The sequence below is a fragment of the Oncorhynchus mykiss genome, chromosome 13 (assembly GCF_057628025.1).
Source record: "Oncorhynchus mykiss isolate SJ-2025 chromosome 13, ASM5762802v1, whole genome shotgun sequence".
Classification (NCBI taxonomy): Eukaryota; Metazoa; Chordata; class Actinopteri; order Salmoniformes; family Salmonidae; genus Oncorhynchus; species Oncorhynchus mykiss.
The window spans coordinates 31,225,258-31,249,530 of record NC_143034.1 but is presented as its reverse complement, the minus strand read 5'-3'; the positions used below and the strand labels follow the sequence as shown (position 1 = coordinate 31,249,530).

The 24,273-nt window shown below is 44.4% G+C and overlaps 1 protein-coding gene across 1 annotated transcript in view; it reads left to right on the top strand.

Annotated features, from left to right (window-relative positions):
• Window positions 1-24,273, top strand: part of LOC110485973 (testis-expressed protein 2) — a 65,588-nt gene that overhangs the window by 12,039 nt on the left and 29,276 nt on the right. The window contains exon 3 of the mRNA XM_021557244.3: window positions 16,276-17,833. Coding sequence (XP_021412919.3) covers window positions 16,301-17,833 — 1,533 coding nt within the window. The 5' untranslated portion in view covers window positions 16,276-16,300. The remainder of the gene's footprint in view (window positions 1-16,275; window positions 17,834-24,273) is intronic.

The following is a 24,273-nucleotide window of genomic DNA, read 5'->3' as shown; positions in this document are numbered from 1 at the left end:
TCTGCGCTCAGTTTATTATCCATGGTAGGGGCTGGGGTACAGTGTATTCTCCATGGTAGGGGCTGGGGTACAGTGTATTCTCCATGGTAGGGGCTGGGGTACAGTGTATTATCCATGGTAGGGGCTGGGGTACAGTGTATTCTCCATGGTAGGGGCTGGGGTACAATGTATTCTCCATGGTAGGGGCTGGGGTACAGTGTATTCTCCATGGTAGGGGCTGGGGTACAGTGTATTCTCCATGGTAGGGGCTGGGGTACAGTGTATTATCCATGGTAGGGGCTGGGGTACAGTGTATTCTCCATGGTAGGGGCTGGGGTACAGTGTATTAATCTTTTCAACAATTATCACCTACATTAAAATTCCAGGTATTTAGGTGCAGATGTGAGTGCAAATGGTCGCACTTTTAGGAGCCCTGATACTGTCTATATACACCATTCATATACAGTACCAGTCAAAAGTTTGGATACTCATTCCAGGGTTTTACTTTACATTGAATAATAGTGAAGACTCAAACTATGAAATAACACATGGAATGATGTAGTAACCACAAAAGTCTTAAACACTGTTGACAGCTTTGCACACTCTAGGCATTCTCTCAATCGGCTTCATGAGGTAGTCACCTGGAATGCATTTCAATTAACAGGTGTGCCTTGTTAAAAGTGGAATTCCTTTCCTTATTGCGTTTGAGCCAATCAGGTGTGTTGTAGCAAGGTAGGGCTATCTTCTGTATACCATCCCTATTTGGTGAAAGACCAAGTCCATATTATGGCAAGAACAGCTCAAATAAGCACAGAGGAACGACAGTCCATTACTTTAAGACCTGAAGGTCAGTCAATCTGAAAAATGTCAAGAACTTTGAGCGTTTCTTCAAGTGCAGTCGCACAAACCATCAAGAGCTATGATGAAACTGGCTCTCATGAGGACCGCCACAGGAAAGGAAGACCCAGAGTTACCTCTGCTGCAGAGGATAAGTTCATTACAGTTAACTGCACCTCAGATTGCAGCCCAAATAAATGCTTCAGAATTCAAGTAATAGACATATCTCAACATCAACTGTTTAGAGGAGACTGTGTGAATCAGGCCTTCATGGTTGAATTGCTGCAAAGGAACCACTACTAAAAGACACCAATAAGAAGAGACTTGCTTGGGCCAAGAAACACAAGGAATGGATATTAGACCGGTGGAAATCTTTCCTTTGGTCTGATGAGTCCAAATTCGAGATTTTTGGTTCCAACCGCCGTGTCTTTGTGAGATGTATTGTAGGTGAACGGATGATCTCCGCATGTGTGGTTCCCACCGTGAAGCATGGAGGAGGATGTGTGGGGGTGCTTTGCTGGTGACACTGTCAGTGATTTATTTAAAATTCGAGGCACACTTAACCAGCATGGCTACCACAGCATTCTGCAGTGATACGCCATCCCATCTGGTTTGGGCTTAATGGCATTATACTATTTTTCAACAGGACAATGATCCAAAACACACCTCCAGGCTGTGTAAGGGCTATGTGACTAAGAAGGAGAGTGAGTGCAGCATCAGATGACCTGGCCTCCACAAATCAACCGACAACTACCCAATTGAGATGGTTTGGGATGAGTTGGACTGCAGAATGAAGGAAAAGCAGCCAACAAGCGCTCAGCAGATATGGGAACTCCTTCAAGACTGTTAGAGCATAATTCCTCATGCATATCTTGTCTAAATTCATTGTGTGTGTGTGTATATGTACGTCTAGATTGCGTTTTCAATTACTGTTACAGTAATGCAAATGTTTTTTTTTTTTGTGTACTTGGACATTTTACTGCACTGCTCGGAGCTAGTAACAAGCATTTTGCTGCACCCGCTATAACATCTGCTAAACTGTTTACACGACCAATACATTTTTTGTTTTGATTTGAGATGGATGCCCGCGAAGCATAGACAGGCAGGCTGCTGCCGGAGCTACGCATTGAACTCAGGATTCTTTACACACGCTAGAAAACTCCTAGGTTTGCTTGAAGTAGACTAGTTGAATATGATTCACTTGAGTAGGCTTTCTTATGTAACTCCTGGTGTAACGTCTGGCATCTGTATCCACAGTCAATTAGACACTGATCTGAGTTTTCCACCTCATCAGAATGAAGTTGTTTTGGAATCGGTTTCAGTTAGCATCTGAATAACAGACGCATCAAAATGTCTATTTATAAACACTCGTGGAGTGATTCGTCCAAGAGTTGCAAAATACATTGTTTTACCGGGCCAAACGCGGAAATCCAGTCAGTTTTATATACGGATGTCTGATGAAGTTCATATTGTTCCACTTGGTTCTTAAGTTGTTGGATTTGAAACATGCCTTCGTCAATAGTGTCAGAAAAACGTTGTACCCGTAAACTGTTTTACAGTACCACTTTCCAGTGCATAGTTCCCACCCTGGTAAAGCAATTAAAACTGCTCCAAGTTTCTAAGTCGTAACTAAGCTCCCAAATCACAATAATTAGCCTATGTAGATCATGCCCCCTCAAATGAGAACTGCAATTGTTATGTCTGTAATTATAGCTTAAGTTCAAACGAGCTCAGCTGTGAGTGACAGCGGGAACACTTGAACCCTTGGTTCAACTTGGTAGTCAGTAGCAGACCCAAAAGGCTCTGGGTGTTGGCTCAGCCATAAGGGGAGAAAAAAAACTAACATTGCAGCCTACCTGTAGCCGTAATGGCTGACTGTGGCAACAGCCAAGATTGTCTAGCTGCGTCGGTCATGTAACCAGAGCAGTGGAACCAGATCACTGTGTGGCGGGCAGCGTAGCAAATATGTCGCTGTCAAGGCCGTGTAGCTCATTCAAAGATAATGAGGGCCTGTTTAGGAAGTTGAGTGGCGGTTAAGTGAGGAGTGCATTATTCATAATGGACGTCATGAGGGGTCAATGAACCGATATAGCTCACATTGATTCAGCCTAAAGTGTGCATGTTAAATCCTTTCCCCTCCGCTGGGGCCATGGAATTCTGGAAGTGACTTAGAATGGGAACCCTGATTTGTCATTATTCTCTTTTCATTTAATCAAATACATTTTTATTTGTCACATGCGCCGAATATAGCAGGTGTAGACTTTACAGTGAAATGCTTACAAGCCCTTAACTAACAATGCAGTTTTAAGGAAATGGGATTAAGAACATTTTCACTAAACCCTCTTCCATTAACACATTGTGCTGACTGGTAACTCTAGCAGTTATTGTCTGAGGTGTGAAGTTTAATTTGCCCTTTGGTCTGAACGATTAAATCTGCCATCAACACTGGGCAGCTTTCAGAGGGAGAAAATACACACTGTGTGTGTGGGCGAGTGCCCGTTTCTGCGAAATTGTATTGTTCTTTTGAAAAGGGGAATCAAATGAAATTTTATTTGTAACATGCGTCAAAAACAACAGGTGTAGTAGACCTTACTGTGAAATGAATACTTACGAGCCATTGGCCAACAATGCAGTTCAAAAAACAGAGTTAAGAAAATATTTACTAAATAAACTAAACTAAAGTAAAAATGAAATATATAAAGTAACACAATAAAATAACAAGGCTATATACAGGGGGTACCGAGTCAAGGGTTGGGTCGAGGGTTTCTGGGATGTTGATGCCTTTCAAAGCACTTCATGGCTACCGACGTGAGTGCTACGGAACGGTAGTCATTTAGGCAGGTTACTTTCACTTTCTTGGGCACAGGGACTATGGTAGTCTGCTTGAAACATGTAGGTATTAGACTCGGTCAGGGAGAGGTTGAAAATGTCAGTGAAGACACTTTCCAGTTGGTCCGCTCATGTTTTGAGTACACTTCCTGGTAAACCGTCAGGCCCGCGGCCTTATGAATGTTGACCTGTGTCAAGGTCTTGCTCACATTGGCTACGGAGAGCGTGATCACACTGTCGTCCAGAACAGCTGGTGCTCTCACGCATGCTTCAGTGTTGCTTGCCTCGAAGCGAGCTTAAAAGGCATTTAGGCCGTCTGGTAGGCTTTATTACTTACATCTTGAAACCTTTACCCTTGGCCTGCTATAGAAATGTAATGCCCTATATAATATATTTTTATTTTTGTCCTGATTCCATTTTTTTTTTTAGGTTTCAGTTTTTCACTCATTTTATGTTTTTAGTCCAAAACAATACTTAAACCACATCAGGAGACCACTTTTGAGGTCTGGGAAAAATCCATGAAAGTGATATAATTCTTCCAGGTAGGCATAGGCTACTCTGTAGTTAAAATTTCATGTAGAAGGTTTTTGGGGAAGCCTTTCCATCTACCAGCAGATGGTTTTAGTTTTTTTAGTGAAAATAAAAATTTGCACCAAAGAAAACAAGTGAAAGACAAACCAGTACAAATAATATTTTTATTTTATTTATTTTTTATCATTAGCTTTATCGCTAACGGCTACACAAAGTGTAGACTAGACACACACAACACACACTGACGGGCATTCCTGTACTGTTTCAGAATGCATTTTGTTCGTGTATTGTGATTTTAAATTCAATGAATTTTTGAATAAGTTCAATACACATTTAGGGTTCCATCCGATCCGCTTTAGGCGACATCGGCATAGAGGTTGTGTTGGCGGTGTCTAGGGGGAACTGCATTAGAGCTGTCAAATCCACAAGCGGCTTCTGTCATTAGAGGACATTTGCCATAAGCTGCACTGAGTCGCATTATGTGAAATCCCATGCGGCCTTGTTTACACGTTAGAACACTGGAATGTGAGATATACACCTCGATTAGGCTGATAGAAATCTTAATTATTTAGTTAAAAGATTTTTCAATTTGATCGTAATTTTCTATATAGTCTACATTTTCTCGTTCTGAACTTCTGACACGATTGGGTGATCACCGACGTGTGGTACTCAACGATTTGACCGCTTCTTTGCAGTTCCACCTCAGACACGCCAAAACATCTTGTTTGCGGGTTGGTGTCTACTAAATTCAATAAAATAAAATACATGTGTTGTTGAATTCCATTTTTAATGTCTGGATTCTGTGAATCCGCCCCGCGTTTTCCACAACGCAGATTTTAAAGAGCCCTAGAAATGGTCTGATGAATTCACCTGCAACCTCTATCTTTACCTTGAGACACAGACTTCGGCTCTGTTGTGTTCGTACATATCCAACATTACTAGATACACTGTGGACTTGGAATGCCAGCGATACGGATGTTTTGGAAGATGCAAGTAGAGAGACAAGCCAAGAGCATGTTTTTGGGGTTAACCTCGCGTGACCGCTTGTTTTATGTTAGCATATGGTCAGGGTCGTCATGAAGGACCAGTGAACCGTACCAGAGGCCGCTGGCGAGCGAGAAGAGAACGGACATAGAGGAGCACCCTCCAGCTCTCGCTCTGCCTCTCTCTCTCGCGTTCGCTCTCTCTCAGCCTCTCTCGGTCTCTCGCTCGCTGATGGGCTTGTCATGAGCACTTTCTCTCTTTTGCTTCTCATACTCTCTCACATCTGGCATCCACTTAGCACTAGGCTAAGTGCCCTAAGTCTTAGTGGGCACTGGGCATGGCGTCACATACTGGAGCCATGCCAGCCAGCTCCTTTCTCACTGAAAAGAACAACTGAACCACAATCAGAAATGTTGTTTGGGATGTATTGGAAATCTATTGGACCTTTTTATCTGTGTAATACTGTAGCCATTTGGAAACAAATAGGCTACTGTTATGTAAGTAGCAGCTCAAACATGGATAGGTTACTGTTATGTAAGTAGCAGCTCAAACATGGATAGGCTACTGTTATGTAAGTAGCAGCTCAAACATGGATAGGCTACTGTTATGTAAGTAGCAGCTCAAACATGGATAGGTTACTGTTATGTAAGTAGCAGCTCAAACATGGATAGGTTACTGTTATGTAAGTAGCAGCTCAAACATGCATAGGCTACTGTTATGTAAGTAGCAGCTCAAACATGCATAGGCTACTGTTAGGCCTGCAGCATGTTTGTTAATGCCTTTGGGCTTTTGTATAGACCCGTGGGTAGGTCCTATATAGTGTGCACGTTCGGTACAGTATCGGGCCTGGGGGAGAAGTATCAGGACCTTTCCTGTTTTAAAGAGAACAAGACAGAACTTCTCTAAACCTCAGGTCTTCTGGGTAACTGAGCACACTCTCCAATCAAGCCCTGGCCCCGAGCATTGCTCCCCAGCAGCAGTGACACAGCTTTTCCCTGGAAGTTGCCTCAGGAACACAGTCGGCTCCTTGTTTACAAGTGTCTCTTTGAATTGGCAGTTAGTGAGGGTTGAAGAAACTGCCTGCAAGACCGCGATACCACTACATACCCATTCCAAATATACTGTTTTAAGCCTGTGCACATACACTCTTGAAGTGGTATTTTGTGTATGACTGAGTTCTGACTGTATTGACAGGCTGCCCTGTGGTGACCCTGTCTCATTGACTGGGGTATTTTTACCCAGCCTGTAAGCACTGGCCTGTGCATCAGAAAACGCACGCACACACTGTTTTTAAACTGGCTTGTGTGTCAACACATTATCACTCACATGTTTATTCATGCACACTAGTTCACACTTACTGGTTAACACAACATATGCAAACAGTCAGGCCTCCAGCTCTCTGGTCCTCTCATCTAGTGTTCTCTGTGGAGACACACACACACACATACACCAGCCAGGCCTACCGCAGGCAGCCAAGGGCAGGTGTTTCAGCGCTTGTATATGGGGAACTGTCAGGTGTTCTCGAGTTTTCTAAAAGTGTCAGACAACAATGTCCTAGGCGTGTGGGTGGTAGAGCGGCTTGTGTCCTGTCCCCTGTATTTACAGGCCGACGCTGTCACCAGTCCTAGTTTAATAGCTGATTGTGCTCAAGCATGAGTCAATAAGGCTTTCACGTTTAGAGGAGTGCAATCCATAGAAATGGATTTGGGAGTGTCCTTCACTTTTCAAGCGGGGCCGTGTATAGTAACCCTGGCACACAGGCTGTACTCTCACAAACACTTCACGTAAGGCAATGGATGTCGTTAGCACTAAAGTCGTCGTCTAATAGTAACTAATGGGAGTAGGGTGAAGGGGAGCGTAAGCTGATCCTAGATCTGTGCCAACTGCCAACTTCCGACCCAGAGCATAGAAGGTTTCTATGCTTCACTTACTCGAGCAAAGACCAGACAATTGATAGCCGTGATCTCATTTCACTGCCCGGCATTTCTCCTTGCCCCGCCAGTTTTGACCACAGCAGCTCCAGGTCTGTTGGGTGAGGGAGGCTTGCTACACTAAGATTGTTCAGACTCCAAACAGGGGTCAGGTGTAAGCACACTCACTGGCCCCTCTCGCTCTCTCTCTCTCCTCCTCTCTCCTCTCTCCTCTCTCCTCTCTCTTTCTCCGTTTCCCTACCTCCAATCCCATCCTTCCAGGTTCTAACCTTTTATACTTCAATCACACACACACACACGTTGCTATCAGCTCAGTCAGTGTTAGCTAAGCTCCAGCATACTGTGCTGTTTACACCTATTCCGCCGCCGCCCCTCTCTCCCGTAATCCCCTCTTTCTTATCCCCTGCCTGTGCAGGCATTTTCATACCCGGCAGACTCGCACCCACCAATTCAATAGAATTGGAAAGATTATTACGCCACATGTTTTTATTCTACATTCTATCTCCACCCCCCCCCCCCCCCCCCCCAGGTTATAGGGGCCCGTCTCGTGAATTTGCAGTGTATTACATCATGTAAAAGCACAAAAGCATCACTGCGAGGGATTCACAGGGAGAGAGAGCTACAAACATGTTTTTACCTCCCATTTCCCCGTTTTCAGCACCTTCTTAAGGTAGTGTTATCTTAAATACCCTGGTAAATTGCCTTTTCAAAGGCGACAGCAACAGGAACTGTTCACGGCACATGGGAAGGGGAAGATGCTTTCACCGTTCACCAATAACCAGTGGCTTTGTGCTGGGTTGGGTTGTGTGGGTTGACATTGCTTTGGGGGTTTCAGTAAGCGACTCCGCAGGTAGTTGCAGTATTAGCGATGCGGTGGAGGGGTTGAATAAGTAAACAGTGGGGAAGTAGTGTGGGGGGATTATTGCTAATCCCTGCCTAGGATACATGGGCTGGGATTACACAATCTCTCCAACACGCCCTGGAAGGTTGGGGGTGTCATCTCTCTGACAGAATGAAAGTTAAGATCTCTAGGCTTTATCCTTTTATGTGTGTCTCAAGCAAGCTTGGTTGGTGAGCTACAGTAGCCATCGGTCCCATTGGGATTGGTAATGGAAGGTAGGTTTGACTCAAAGAACACTCAAATGCTTTGCTTTGGCCAATCGTGTCTTCCTCTGAGTTGCATATAGATTTCAATTTTCCAGCTCATCTTAATACATTTCTGCACATGATTATGAGGACATCCGCCAAGCACCTGTCAAGCCTCCGCAAAACAATGACGGAGCTGCACGTTCTGACTTCATCTTGACTCACTCTTCCCCCTCTCCTTCACATGGACTTATTCTCTCACCACTTTCCTAATGTCCCCTGAACGCTAGCCGCCAGAATTATCATGTTTATTCTGGATTGCCATTTGGAAAAACAGCGTTTTGACATTTGAGAAGGCCTCAGAGTGGGCTAGTGATGTGAGGCTATGGTGCCACCCCTCCTCCTAGCAGCCTGTTATTTCTGTCACATGGCAGGCACAAGATGACTTGCAAAAAATACTCCTCTCGTGAGGGTTAAACAAGCTACCATGGAAACAAATTATTTCAGAGGTTTATGGCTGTCAGACCCTAGGCAACATGCTATCAACGCTCAGAAAGAATGAGACTATCTTCACCCATAGAGCATTATCAACAGCCCTGGGCTGTTTTTTAACCCAGGATAATACTATTATTTACATGCAGTGTGAGCCTATAATGCTGTTCCCTAGTGGTTGAACCACAGGAAAGAACATCAAAATATGACATATTGGTGGTATTCCCTGGGCAGTCCGCCTATGTCATCAACCCGAGGGAACCTTTTCCACCAGATACCAGCTCAGACTGGTTTGATGTGGTTCAGTTTCAAGTGTTAAATGTGAGAGCAGGGCTGTTGAAAGAATGTCTGATATTTGATATCCTTACTGACCTGAAATCACATCCTTTTCTTTTGTTGCATAATTTCTAGCACCAGCTCCCACACATTGAGTCTTATTGTCTAGCCCTTTTTATTTCTGACTGCAATACGCAGTCCAGCTAGCAGGAACAGTGAAGACCTCAAACTCCTTGGGCCCATTTATTTTGCTGCTGGGCGAGCTAGCCGCTAAATCGATGTGAAAGCTAAGCAGATGCTAACATGCTGATTGGATTAGGGCTAGCAAATGAGATATCGGTGAGCGTGATGGGTTTTCCTAATGGCCGAGTTAAAGCATAGAAAATATTTTTTCTCCCTCTAATTCCACGTGTTGTCGTGGTAGAAAAAAACAATGCATCGCCATAACAACAAGTTTAATTCCTTCCAGGAAAGGTTTGTTGCTAGTGGGAGATGTAGGAAATTGTTAGTCGGCATGACGACTAGATATCAGATTTATTTTTAATTAACTTGCTACTTAAACTGCTGGTTGCACAATCCTCCATTAAGGAATATAGGATTATCCATTGTTCTTGCTCCCTCGACACAGCCTTTCCTGTTGGTGCATTATGGTAAGAAAGCATACAACAGTTGCAATTGTTCAGGTTCTCACCTATGCTGGTGAAAGGATGAATAATATTGATACTATTGGCATCACATTACCTTGTATGATTCTGACGGGTTGAAGAAAAAGGGGTCGTTTTGTGTCGAGGTCAGAGAGAGACAGACGGGTCAGAGGTCACGGTTCCTGGAAGGCTTACCAAGGAGGAAATCGGCTGCAGCAGGAGAGGTCAGTGGTCAGAGAAGCAACAGCGCCTCTTCAACCTCAGGAGGCTGAAGGAATTTTGTCTTGTCACCTAAAACGCTCACAAACTTTTACAGATGTACAATTGAGAGCATCCTGTAGGGGCTGCATTACCGCCTGGTACGGCATCTGCACCGTCCACAACCGCAGGGCTCTCCAGAGGGTGAAGTGGTCTGCACAACGCATCACTCGGGGCAAACTACCTGCCCTCCAGGGCACCTACAGCACCCAATGCCACAGGAAGGCCAAGAAGATAATCAAGGACAGCAACCACCCAAGCCACTGCCTGTTCACCCCGCTATCATCCAGAAGGTGAGGTCAGTACAGATGCATCAAAGCCTGGACCGAGAGACTGAAAAACAGCTTCTATCTCTCAAGGCCATCATACTGTTAAATAGCCATCACTAGCACAGAGAGGCGTCTACAGACTTGAAATCATTAGCCACTTTAATAAATGGAACACTAGTCACTTTAATAATGTTTACATATCTTGCGTTACTCATCTCGTATGTACAGTGGGGCAAAAAAGTATTTAGTCAGCCACCAATTGTGCAAGTTTTCCCATTTAAAAAGAAGAGAGGCCTGTAATTTTCATCATAGGTACACTTCAACTATGACAGACAAAATTAGAAAAAAAATCCAGAAAACCACATTGTAGGATTTTTTTTATGAATTTATTTGCAAATTATGGTGGAAAATAAGTATTTGGTCAATAACAAAAGTTTCTCAATACTTTAATGAGTGGAGGACAGAGGAGCCTCTTAAAGAAGAAGTTACAGGTCTGTGAGAGCCAGAAATCTTGCTTGTTTGTAGGTGACCAAATACTTATTTTCCACCATAATTTGCAAATAAATTCATAAAAAATCCTACAATGAGATTTTATGGATTTTCTTTTCTCATTTTGTCTGTCATAGTTGAAGTGTACCTATGATGAAAATTACAGGCCTCATCTTTTTAAGTGGGAGAACTTGCACAATTGGTGGCTGACTAAATACTTTTTTGCCCCACTGTATATACTATATTCTATTCTACTGTATCTTAGTCTATGCCGCTCTATTGCTCGTCCATATATTTATATATTCTTAATTCCATTCCTTACTTAGATTCGTGTGTGTTAGGTATTTGTGGTGAAATTGCTAGATATTACTGCATTGTCGGAACTAGAAGCACACATTTCTAAACACGTGTATGTGACAAATAAAATGTGATTTGATTTGACATTCCTCCAGTCTTTTCCTTCATTAAACCAACTTCTCCTGCAGAGGCACAGAGAGCAGCTTTTAGCAGCCAAGACCAATCCATAACAATCTGGCAGTCTGCTGAAATCATGCATTATTTATTGAGGGAAGGAAACTGATCTTGGATCAGTGGCTCTCTGTTTGTAGCTGTGAGCGGGGGAACAGCAGGGTAGAAATTATACTGACCTAAGAGCAGCACTTTGACCACACCTTGTGTGTTTAGCATACAGGTATGTGCATGTTTGCCTGTGTCTGCCTGTATATGTATTGTTAACTCGTGCGGATAATGCACACCGTAGGGTGGCACAATATGGGAAAATAATCAAATTGCCATGTTTTTGTTAACCTAATATTGAGATTTGTGATATTAGTTGCGATTTAGATCGAAACACTTTGGTGAACTGTTGGAATCATAGAAATTAAATGAGTATTCCGATTCTATGGTTGACAACTAATGAAAAAATGGGTAGAGTAAAAGTTGTTGTGACAGGGTAGGAACCATAGTGTTGGTCAGCATCCCAGGGGACCCTTGATACATTAATGGTGTAAAAAAAATATATATATATTGCAGCCTCTTGCGACATGTCAATATTGCAATTTAATTGTGCAGCCCTAGTGCACGGTATGCATACAATGGTAGAGGTGGCAAGTAGCCTAGTGGTTAGAGCTTTGGACCAGTAACCGAAAGGTTGCTAGATTGAATCCCCAAGTTCTGCCCCTGAACAATGCAGTTAACCCACTGTTCCTAGGCCGTCATTGTAAATAAGAATTTGTTCTTAACTGACTTGCCTAGTTAAATAAAGGTTAAATGAAAAAAATTATTAAAAAATTAAAAAACGGTTAAGGCTATGAGTAGAGGAGGGTAGGCTGATCTTAGATCTGTGTTTACATGTAACTTCTAGAGCTGTTCCGTTGGTCACTTCCAGAGATATCACCTGACAACTAGGGCAAATAACAAGCGCAAGTGTCTAAACAGTACCTTGTTAACCTGGCTTCCAAAACTATCTCCATCCCTTTAGTTAGTGCCATAGACGAAATCCCAGTCGAGGCTTATTAATTGGATGAGCACTCTCTCCGTGACTTCTCTTGTGACTGTAAGTGGGATACCATAGTGGAAACATCACCATTCGCCTTGTTACATCACTCGGAGACCATTGCCCAGGGTCTATTGCTATAATAATGGTTAAATGACCATTGAACCACAAAGGTATACAGTTAAACGATAAAGCCTAGGACGCTTGAGATAAGGACGGACTATGTTCGTTAAAGGATAGCATAAACAGCAGTTATGTTTGTATGCCACGGGTATGGTTGTCATTCCAGTATGACTATCCTACCTATAGGCAAATGGTAGCCTGTGGTTTGGTCCATTCTACACAGTTGAATACCCAGTATGGCTTTCCCATCCATTGTTTTATCACTTTCTTGCCATTATTTCCAAAACAACGTCTCTTGTTTATGGTCAATGACACAAGCAGTCATGAGACAAGCCTGTGTTGTGCGTTGCCATGTGTGGACTGGATAATGACCTCACCGTTTGCTCTCTATCGACATCCAGACCAAGGGTCATATGATGAACCAACCAACCAGTCCCAAATGTCACTCTGTCCCACACTGTTCAATCCATTCCCAGTATTACAGCTAGGGAATTAGGCCTAGATGGGACAGTCTCGTTATGTGGATATTTTGGTCCCTTATAGCTTGTTGTGAAAGTGTTTGTTCCCGTTCTGTGGCAATCACAGAGAGTACACGCCATCCCACTTTTCTATTACCGTCAACAAGCTTCAAAGAAGTTCCACTTTGGCCTTTATAAAGGATTTATTTATCTTCAAATAATTAGTCAGGCAATTTATGTATTGCTCTGAGGGGTGTGAGTGCGCATGTGAGAGAAAGACCCAGGAAAGGAGGGATAGTGTGTCACCCACACATTTGAATGCTTTCATATATGTGTGTGTGTGTCTCTCACCTGGTGGTGTCACAGTGGGGTTATATTCACTAGGTGTGGGTGGGGTTATCGGCCTGCTTGGAAGGCTGACGCTGAACAAGCACAGAGAGACACAGCATGGCATTCTGTCAGCCTCAACCCACTCAACTCTTTCTCTCCCCCTCACTCCGTCTGGGAATGAAAAACGGTGATTCATATTCAGATAACCATGTAGTCATGTATTCATCCATATAGCCATGCATTCATGTCAACTTGGTAACTTCCAGGAAAGCCTGCATTGATTTTGACGACTCTACCATTCCCTGTCTTCGTTTATTAGGCTACCTTCTAACCTTCCTTGCTTCTTGTATTCTGGTGATATCGTAGACTCTTACCATCGATTCAGTACCATTTTGCCCCCATTTGATCAATGCTATCGTAGCCATGATTTCAGCATTAGCCACTCAGAGACTAGAACATAGTATCGGCCTCCAGGGTGTTATTTTAGGTTCTCTTTCACCAGCCTTCCAAGTCAGCTGGTCCCTCAGTGTGGTGGCAATGCTTGTCACAATGTCTCAGACACGAGGTATGTGACAGGGTCTACAGTCAATCACGGATTACAAAAAGAAAACCAGCCCTGTCGCAGACCAGGATGTCTTGCTCCCAGACAGACTAAATAACTTTTTTGCTCGCTTTGATGACAATACAGTGCTACTGACATGGCCCGCTACCAAAACCTGCGGACTCTCCTTCACTGCAGCCGACGTGAGTAAAACATTTAAACGTGTTAACCCTTGTAGGGCTGCAGGCCCAGACGGCATCCCCAGCCGCGTCCTCAGAGCATGCGCAGACCAGCTGGCTGGTGTGTTTACAGACATATTCAATCAATCCTTATCCCAGTCTGCTGTTCCCACATGCTTCAAGCGGGCCACCATTGTTCCTGTTCCCAAGAAAGCAAAGGTAACTGAGCTAAACAACTACCGCCCCGTAGCACTCACTTGTGTCATCATGAAGTGCGTTGAGAGACTAGTCAAGGACCGTATCCCCGCCACCCTACCTGACACCCTAGACCCACTCCAATTTGCTTACCGCCCCAATAGGTCCACAGACAACGCAATCGCAACCACACTGCACAGTGCCCTAACCCATCTGAACAAGAGGAATACTTATGTGAGAATGCTGTTCATCGACTACAGCTCAGCATTTAACACCATAGTACCCTCCAAACTCGTCATCAAGCTCTAGACCCTGGGTCTCGACCCCGCCTTGTGCAACTGGGTACTGGACTTCCTGACGGGCCGCCCCCCAGGTGGTGAGGGTAGGTAACATCTCCACCCCGATACTCAACACTGGGGCCCCACAAGGGTGCGTTCTGAGCCCTCTCCTGTACTCCCTGTTCATCCACAACTGCGTGGCCATGCACGCCTCCAACTCAATCATCAAGTTTGCGGACGACACTACAGTGGTAGGCTTGATTACCAACAACGACAAGACGGCCTACAGGGAGGAGGTGAGGGCCCTCGGAGTGTGGTGTCAGGAAAATAACCTCACACTCAATGTCAACAAAACAAATGAGATGATTGTGGACTTCAGGAAACAGCAGAGGGAGCCCCCCCTATCCACATCAACGGGACAGTAGTGAAGAGGGTAGTAAGTTTTAAGTTTCTCGGCGTACACATCACGGACAACCTGAATTGGTCCACCCACACAGACAGCTTTGTGAAGAAGGCGCAGCAGCGCCACTTCAATCTCAGGAGGCTGAAGAAATTCGTCTTGTCACCAAAAGCACTCACAAACTTCTACAGATGCGCAATCGTGAGCATCCTGTCAGGCTGTATCACCGCCTGGTACGGGCAACTGCTCCGCCCACAACCGTAAGGATCTCCAGAAGGTAGTGAGGTCTGCACAACACATCACCGGGGGCAAACTACCTGCCCTCCAGGGCACCTACACCACCCGATGTCACAGGAAGGCCATAAAGATCATCAAGTACAACAACCACCCGAGCCACTGCCTGTTCACCCCGTTATCATCCAGAAGGCGAGTTGCAACAAAGCAGGGACCGAGAGACTGAAAAACAGCTTCTATCTCAAGGCATCAGACTGTTAAACAGCCACCACTAACATTGAGTGGCTGCTGCCAACATACTGACTCAACTCCAGCCACTTTAATAATGGAAATTGATGTAAAAAATGTATCACTAGCCACTTAAACAATGCCACTTAATATAATGTTTACATACCCTACATTACTCATCTCATATGTATATGTATATACTGTACTCTATATCATCTACTGCATCTTTATGTAATACATGTATCACTAGCCACTTTAAACTATGCCACTTTGTTTACATACCCTACATTACTCATCTCATATGTATATACTGTACTCTCTCATCTACTGCATCTTGCCATCTTGATGTAATACATGTATCACTAGCCACTTTAAACAATGCCACTTTTATATGTTTACAAACCCCACATTACTCATCTCATATGTGTATATACTGTACTCGATACCATCTACTGCATCTTGCCTATGCCGTTCTGTACCATCACTCATTCATATATCTTTATGTACATATTCTTTATCCCTTTACACTTGTGTGTGTATAAGGTAATAGTTGTGGAATTTGTTAGGTTAGATTACTCGTTGGTTATTACTGCATTGTCAGAACTAGAAGCACACGCATTTTGCTACACTCGCATTAACATCTGCTAACCATGTGTATGTGACAAATAAGATTTGATTTGATTTGAGCTGTGCTGGACTCGATCCCCTATCAAAGGACAGAGCTCAGCCAGGGGAAGTCTTTAAGGGCTTAATTCATTTCCCCCTCATTGTTTTGGCCTTGCTTTCAATAAGGATATTATAGGGGCCTTCTCATAGGAATCGGCTACTGTAACTCGACTTGATTAACTTTTTTGTTAATTGCTTAGTGATACTTCTTCTAGTCCTGCTATTGGAGTAGGTTCCTCCTCCAAACCTCGATTTAACAGTCTAATGCTCATTGTTGAACCCATTCTTTGTTCTGGCTGAGTTGTTGTTGTTCGATAATGACACACAATGGGGACATCGTGGACTAAATCGCCTACATGTCTAACATTGCCCTCCTGTTTGTGTAGGTTCATGTGTTTGTTTGTATTTGCGTAGGGCTGTGTGTGGTCGATAATATCAATACCCATTTAACGCCATATACTCTGTTTTGTAGTTGGGAGTTTGTTTGGTGATACAGTATGGGGACGTGTGTGACCTTTGCCCTCTCCCTGTCTATCTCCCTAGGCTGTGACCCAGCAGGAGCGCTGCGATGGCCAGCTGCCACAGTAGCCACGCAGACACCGCCGAAGCTCCTCCTCCCTCAGCCTCACGGCCGCCAGCCATGCCCAAGCTCCACGTCCAGGGCTCGCTGTCCCGGAAGTCCATCACCATCCACTTCTCGCCCCTGGGCGAGGAGGAGGAGAAGGAGGAGGAGGAGGAGCTCTATGGGGCAGTTGTGTCCTCTCCTCTTCCCCCTGCTGGACCCATAAAGGACCCCCCAGGCATTGTGACGGCCCTGGAGGCCAGCGAGGATCTAATCCTTGATGGAGCCGGGTTGGACTCTGAGGCTCAGGCTGCAGTTCTGCCTATGTTGTCCTCAACTGGTCCTCAAAGCACCATCACCTCCACGTTACCCTCTGAACTGAAAAGCTCCTCTCCTTCCCCTGCCACCACCTCCAAATCCACTTCCTCCAAGTCTAGCGACAAACCTTTCTTCAGCCTGGTCAAGTCTCTATCCTCTGACATCATTGAGCCTTCTGAAAATGTCTCCATCTCCCCCGCTGCCCCCACTTCCGTGCGCCACTGCCACCCGATGAAAACCTTGGTCAAGTCACTCTCTTCTGACACCTCCCAGGAATCCCCCCCTTCCTCCTCCTCCTCGCCCTACCGCCTCTCGGACTCCCGCCTCAACCTGCACCTCTTCAAGCAGTTCACGCAGTCCCGTGCCCCAGTAGGTGTCGTTGCCGGGGCTGACTCAAAGACCGCCCCCTCCTCGACGCTCACCTCCCCAGACAGCCGCAACTTCTTTAAGGCGTCCGTGGAAGCGAGCATCGAGGACACTAAGCGCCGTTTCTCCGAGGCCATCTACGAGCCTCTCCAGCTGTTCAATAAGATCATGGAGGACAAGAGTGGAGGCATTGGCAGCAGTGCCTTTCGGTCCAAAGCGCTCTCGTCCAGTGCTTCGGAGCTCACCTGCCTGGCCTCCCTCAATAACGGCCAACCGGAGAGCAACAACAACAACTACAGCATCAAGGAGGAGGAAACCGGGGATGACTGGGAGTCCGAGGGAACCGGAAACGGAGCCAGCTCTCCAAATCCCACCTCTGACACCAGAAGTCCTAAAATGTCTTCTGCCTCTCTCAGCCTGGACAATTGCTCCATGTCAGCCCTGGCCAAGCTGGAGGACGAGGACTTCTGCATCCTGTCTAGTGAGGACTTTGAGGATATCGAGGGGGATTATGGAGACACAACCGACGATACATGTAGCCAAGTCAGACTGCCGCCTAGTGGCAGTCCAGAACTATGCAGTGACGACAAGTCAGAGGGAGAAGTTCCGCCACCCAGCATTCCACACTACACCCTGATCATCATCACAGCGCTGGTCTACGGGTACTTCGTGTTGCCCCTGCCCACCTACGTTGGGGGCATGCTGCTGGGAGTGGGACTAGGGTTCATGCTAGCTATCGCTGTGGTGTGGTTGGCCGGACCCAAGCCTTCTGGCAATCGCACCAGACATCCCAGACACCAGGGGAAGCTGAGGAACATGGCCCAGCTGGGCATCAAAGAGCCAAGCATCTTCAAGGTGAGCAACTCCATGATCTTCTAACCTATTGGTTCTCTAACCTCTCTCCATGGACCCCCAGATGTTTCACAATTTAGTTGTACCCTAGAACTACCACTCCTGATTCACTAAACAAGGGCCTAATGATTAGTTGAGAAGTGGAATCAGTAGTGCTAGCTCTGGAATAGAGCAAATTCATTGGACAGGCTGGGGATCACCGAGGAGAGGTTTGAAATCACTGTAAAACCAATGAACTGAATATATGCAGAAATCTATGGTCACACAAATAGGCAGTGGTGCTGAACACAGACCCAAAAATGAAAGATTCATAAGACCATGTTATTATTACTTAGCTAATGGCCAGAATTATGTTCGTTAACAATGAGAGACCTGCTGTGGTAAGGTATCACGTTGAACTTTCCCAATACTTGTGTTATCAGAGCAAAGCTGCTTTAGACCGAGCATTAGAGATCGATTTCTCAAGGTTGACCTGTAATTCACTAGCCTTGATCCCGTTGGTGTTCATTGTACATATTTTTTTAAGAAGAAGCCGGGTGACCTTCTTGTAGCCTGGTCTTAATTGCGACTAATTATTATTTTAGCTCCTGCTGTGCAATACTCTTTTCATAAGAGCACCTTAAAAAATGTCCAATGTTCTCCGATTCTTCAGAAGTCCCAGCTGGAGGATTTCCTCCCTGCTTATTCCCTCCTAATTCCAGGAATCCTCCAGCTGGGGACTTCTTCAAAACCTGTGAACTTTGGGAATTGTGCAAGCCTTGTAGAGAATGAATTGTAAGGGCACCACGAAGTAGGTCTAGATCAGGTCTCTTTTATTACTGACTGATCACCTACATGTAACTGCCAAACTAATGGAAACGCCACCAAAGTGTCTTAATAGGGTTTTGGGCCAGCATGAGCCGCCAGAACAGCTTCAATGCACCTTGGCATTGATTCTACACGAGTCTGGAACTCTATTGGAGGGATGCAACAGAAATTCCATAATTTGGTGTTTTATTGGTGGTGGTGGAAAATGCCATCTCGGGCGGTTCATTTCTTAATTAACTCAGGAACCTCACCTGTGTTGGCAGCACCTGCTTTAAATGTATTTTATCCCTCATTTACTCAAGTTTCCTTTATTTTGGCAGTTACCTGTACAGCGTTTCAGCACCCATCATGATCCGTGACTGGCTTAAAGGCATACTCTAGGATTTTAGCAATGAGGCCATGTATCTACTTTCCCAGAGTCAGATGAACTAGTGGATACCATTTATATGTCTCTGTGTCCAGTATGAAGAAAGTTAGCATTGGTTCGCAAAACTACCTCTAACTAGTGTTAGCGCAATGACTTGAAGTCAATGAGTATCTGCTAGCATCCTGTCACAGCCTCTTATATTATCTTCTAGTCTCCTGACTAGTCTCGCCTCTAGACAAATATAGACGACTGTTGTGACGGCCCACATAAAGTGCCATTCAGAGAAGAAACGCCTATTTGAGCAGTAAATGAGATCGTCCACGCTTCGACTCTTTCACCGCTTTGATGTCAGAGGGAACAAAAGAGTGAGGCTCTGAGGCAAATATACCTCATCCTCCATTGTTAGCGCTAATAGAAAATAAATTACCTGAGGGAAGCCAGCTGTGCATTTAGCAGCATTAGCACTCAAATGGATCAGACAGACCATAGCCACTGTGGCTGTATATCATACTCAAAGCCTGTTAGCCTACTTTCTCTTCACTGCTAATGCCCTCTATGGCTTGCCAGGCAGTAGTAGACCCTGTGGAAGAGTGATCACCCCGTGGCCCTCCTTCCAAATGATGTCACCTCTGGACTGTCAACGAAAGCCAGTCGGTCAGTCACAGTATAATGGAGAGGGTTCACGGTCTTGTTTGACCCCCACATATTGGAAAGCTGATAATAACATCACCAGCAGGCAGCACACAAACACATTAACTGTCAGGCTTTACTGTCCTGGGCTTGGCCTTGTCAGTCAAAGGGACAGTGAATGGTGGCGTTATGGACACAAAGGGGATAGGCTTTGTTCAGGGCTATAATATGACAATTTGGTGACAAGTGTCTTCTGTCTCTCTCCCCTCATTCTCTTATTCCCTCGCATGCCCTCTCTCTCTCTCTCTGTCTCCTTCTCTCTTTTTTTCTGTCTTTATTTCTGTCATTCTCTCTCTCTCTCTCTCTCTCTCTTTCTCATCTCCCTATTCATATCTAGCTGTGGGAGCAATAGAACCAGCACATCTAGGCCTATATCAAGTTTCCTGCAGGAGACTTGTGTGTCTGTGGTGGCAAAGCTCTAGGGGCCGTCTTGATCTCTGTGAAGAGGAAGGGACGAGATGAGACTGGGGGGTTGCATCCTAAATGGCACCCTATTCTCTAACATAGCGCACTACTTCAGACTCAGCCGACGAGGAGGCAGCACGTTACTAGATGGCTGCTGTCGCGATTCTACTATCCTCTTCAATCTACTGCTGTTGGATGAGGATTTTTATTAGTGGTTCAAGGCTAAACCAGTGGTGCAATATTTCTCTACACGTTGGAATTAAAGAACGTGGACAATACACTGGTGGTAAAAGTGATGATAGCCACTAGGAGCAACCAGTTTCAATCATCACTATACCTAACCCACAGTGCAGACCATCAGGGTTGAGGTCAAGTTGTGGATTGTTGTGTGTTTGAATCTGTGACGGCATCATTGTTCTTTGATAGGTTAAGCATTTTAGACGTTACTGGTCCCGTCTGTGGCATAGGGCATGTCCAGGGATTTAGACCGACTTGATTTCCACCCCTTTAGATTTGATTAGGCCTAGTAGTTTGATGAAGCTGTTGGTAGCAGTGACAATCGAAGACACACACACAGGATGCAGTCTAAGCCTGCATGAGTAATTTAGGAGGAAAATACAGCTAGATAAATCAGCAGTTAATTTTCTACCATAAAGCTTTATAATTGACCTCAACACCAAATATGTTTGGAAGCTATTTTTCAAAAACAAATGATGACTTTTTGACCCACCCACTACATCATTTTGGTCTAACTACACACATGGGGCACCCTAGTTCACAAATAGACTGGTTTTTCATTTTAATACATATTGCCTGTTTATAAATTGAAATGAGAACGCAAACAAACCCAGGAAATGAAAGGCTATCTGGTGAGTCAGAGACAATGAAATTATTGACTCAGGTCTATTGGCAAGACATGCATCATACTTGCGCAACAGCCTACTTACTATAAGCGTTACCAAATCCTTCTGATCCATCTGTTCTTGACCATTTTTATCAACACAGGAGTTGTGATCTCAATTTTGACAAACTGATTGTGATTTAGTTTCTATTAGAGGTCGACCGATTATGATTTTTCAACGCCGATACCGATTATTGGGGGACCAAAAAAGCCGATACCGATTTAATCGGACATTTAAAAAAATTAAATAATAATAATAAAAATAATTTTAAAAATGTATTTATAATAATGACAATTACAACAATACTGAATGAACACTTACTTTAACCTAATATAATACATCAATAAAATCAATTTAGCCTCAAGTAGATAATGAAACATGTTCAATTTGGTTTAAATAATGCAAAAACAAAGTGTTGGAGAAGAACGTAAAAGTGCAATATGTGCTATGTAAGAAAGCTAACGTTTCAGTTCCTTGCTCAGAACATGAGAACATATGAAATCTGGTGGTTCCTTTTAACATGAGTCTTCAATATTCCCAGGTAAGAAGTTTTAGGTTGTAGTTATTATAGGACTATTTCCCTCTATACCATTTGTATTTCATTGACCTTTGACTATTGGATGTTCTTATAGGCACTTTAGTATTGCCAGTGTAACAGTATAGCTTCCGTCCCTCTCCTCGCTCCTCCCTGGGCTCAAACCAGCAACACAATGACAACAGCCACCACATCGAAGCAGCGTTACCCATGCAGAGCAAGGGAAACAACCACCCCAAGGCTCAGAGCGAGTGAAGTTAGTGCGCGCTAATAGCGTTTCAAACTAGCCAGCCGTTTCACTTCGGTCACACCAGCCTCCTCTCGGGAGTTGATGGGTTTGAAGTCATAAACAGCGCAATGCTTGACGCACAACAAAGAGCTGCTGGCAAAACGCACAAAAGTGCTGTTTGAATGAATGTTTACACGCCTGCTTCTGCCTACCACCGCTCAGTCAGATACTTAGATACTTGTATGCTTGTATGCTCAGTCAGATTATATGCAACACAGGACACGCTAGATAATATCTAGTAATATCATCAACCATGTGTAGTTAACTTGTGATTATGATTGTTTTTTAAAATATCATTTTAATGCTAGCTAGCAACTTACCTTGGCTTACTGCATTTGCGTAACAGGCAGTCTCTTTGTGGAGTGCAGCGAGAGAGAGGCAGGTCGTTATTGCGTTGGACTAGTTAACTGTAAGGTTGCAAGATTGGATCCCCCGAGCTAACAAGGTGAAAATCTGTCTTTCTGCCCCTGAACGAGGCAGTTAACCCACCGTTCCTAGGCCGTCATTGAAAATAAGAATGTGTTCTTAACTGACTTGCCTAGTTGAATAAAGATTTAAATAAAGTTGTAAAAAAAAAAAAAAAATCATCGGCGCCCAAAAATACATATTTCCGATTGTTATGAAACTTGAAATCCGCCCTAATTAATCGGCCATTCCGATTAATCGGTCGACCTCTAGTTTCTATACATAGAGGGAATCAGATGTTCATGCATTTGATTCATTTGCTTTGTCAGGTGCCTAAAATCATTGTAGTGTCTTTTCGGAAGGGTTCAGCAGTACAGAATGTTCATACAGTGCATTCAGAAAGTATTCAGACCCCTTGACTTTTTCCTAATTTTTCTAACTTACAGCCTAATTCTAAAATTGATAAAATTGTACATTTTTCTCATCAGTCTACACACAATACCCCATAATGACAAAGCGAAATGTTTTTTTGTTCATTTTTGTAAATGTATTAAAAATAAATAAAAAAACAGACTTGAAATTGAGCTCAGGTGCATCCTGTTTCCATTGATCATCCTTGAGATGTTTCTACAACTTGATGGGAGACCACTTGTGGTACATTTAAATTGATTGAACTTGATTTGGAAAGGCACACACTTGTCTATATAAGGTCCCATAGTTGACAGTGCATGTCAGAGCAAAAACCAAACTATGAGGCTGAAGGAATTGTCCTTAGAGCTCCACAACAGGATTGTGTCAAGGTACAGATCTTGTGAAGTGTACCCCAAAAAAATTCTGCAGCATTGAAGGTCCCCAAGAACACACTGGCTTCAATCATTCTTAATTGGAAGAAGTTTGGAACCACCAAGACTTTTTCTAGAGCTGGCCGCCCGGGCAAACTGAGCAATCGGGGGAAAGGGGCCTTGGTCAGGGACGTGATCAAGAACCTGATGGTCACTGACAGAGCTCCAGAGTTCCTCTGTGGAGATGGGAGAACCTTCCAGAAGGACAACCATCTCTGCAGCACTCCACCAGTGGTAGAGGGGCCAGACGGAAGCCACTCCTCAGTAAAAGGCACATGAAAGCCCGTTTGGCATTTGCCAAAAGGCACCCAAAGGACTCTCACACCATGAGAAACAAGATTCTCTGGTCTGATGAAACCAAGATTGAACACTTTGGCCTCGAATGCCAGGCGTCATGTCTGCAGGAAACCTGGCACCATCCCGATAGTGAAGCATGGCGGGGCCAACATCATGCTGTGGGGATGTTTTTCAGTGGCAAGGACCGGGAGACTAGTCAGGATCAAGAGAAAGATGAACAGAGAAAAGTACCTTGAGAGAGCCTTGATGAAAACCTGCTCTAGAGCGCTCAGAACCTCAGACTGAGGAAAAAAGGTTCACCTTCCAGCAGGACAACAACCCAAAGCACACAGCTAAGACAACTGAGGAGTGGCTTCGGGACAAGTCTCAATGTCCTTGAGTGGACTAGCCAGAGCCTGGACTTGAACCCGGTCGATTATCTCTGGAGAGACCCGAAAATAGCTGTGCAGCGACACTCCCCTTCCAACCTGATAGAGCTTGAGACAATCTGCAGAGAGAATGGGAGAAACTCGCCAAATGTGTGCCAAGCTTGTAGCGTCATACCCAAGAAACTCAAGGCTTTAATCGCTGCCAAAGGTGCTTCAACAAAGTATGAGTAAAGGGTCTGAATACTTACAGTACCAGTCAAAAGTTTGGACGCACTACTCAGGCAAGGGTTTTCTTTATTTTTACTATTTTCTACATTGTAGAATAATGAAGAACACAGATGGCATCATGTCATAACCAACAAATCAAAAATATTTTAGATTCTTCAAAGTTGCCAACCTTTGCCTTGATGATAGCTTTGCACACTCTTGGCATACTCTTAACTAGCTTCATGAGGAAAGCTTTTCCAACTGTTTAGAAGGAGTTCCCACATCTGCTGAGCACTTGTTGGCGGCTTTTCCTACACTCTGCAGTCCAA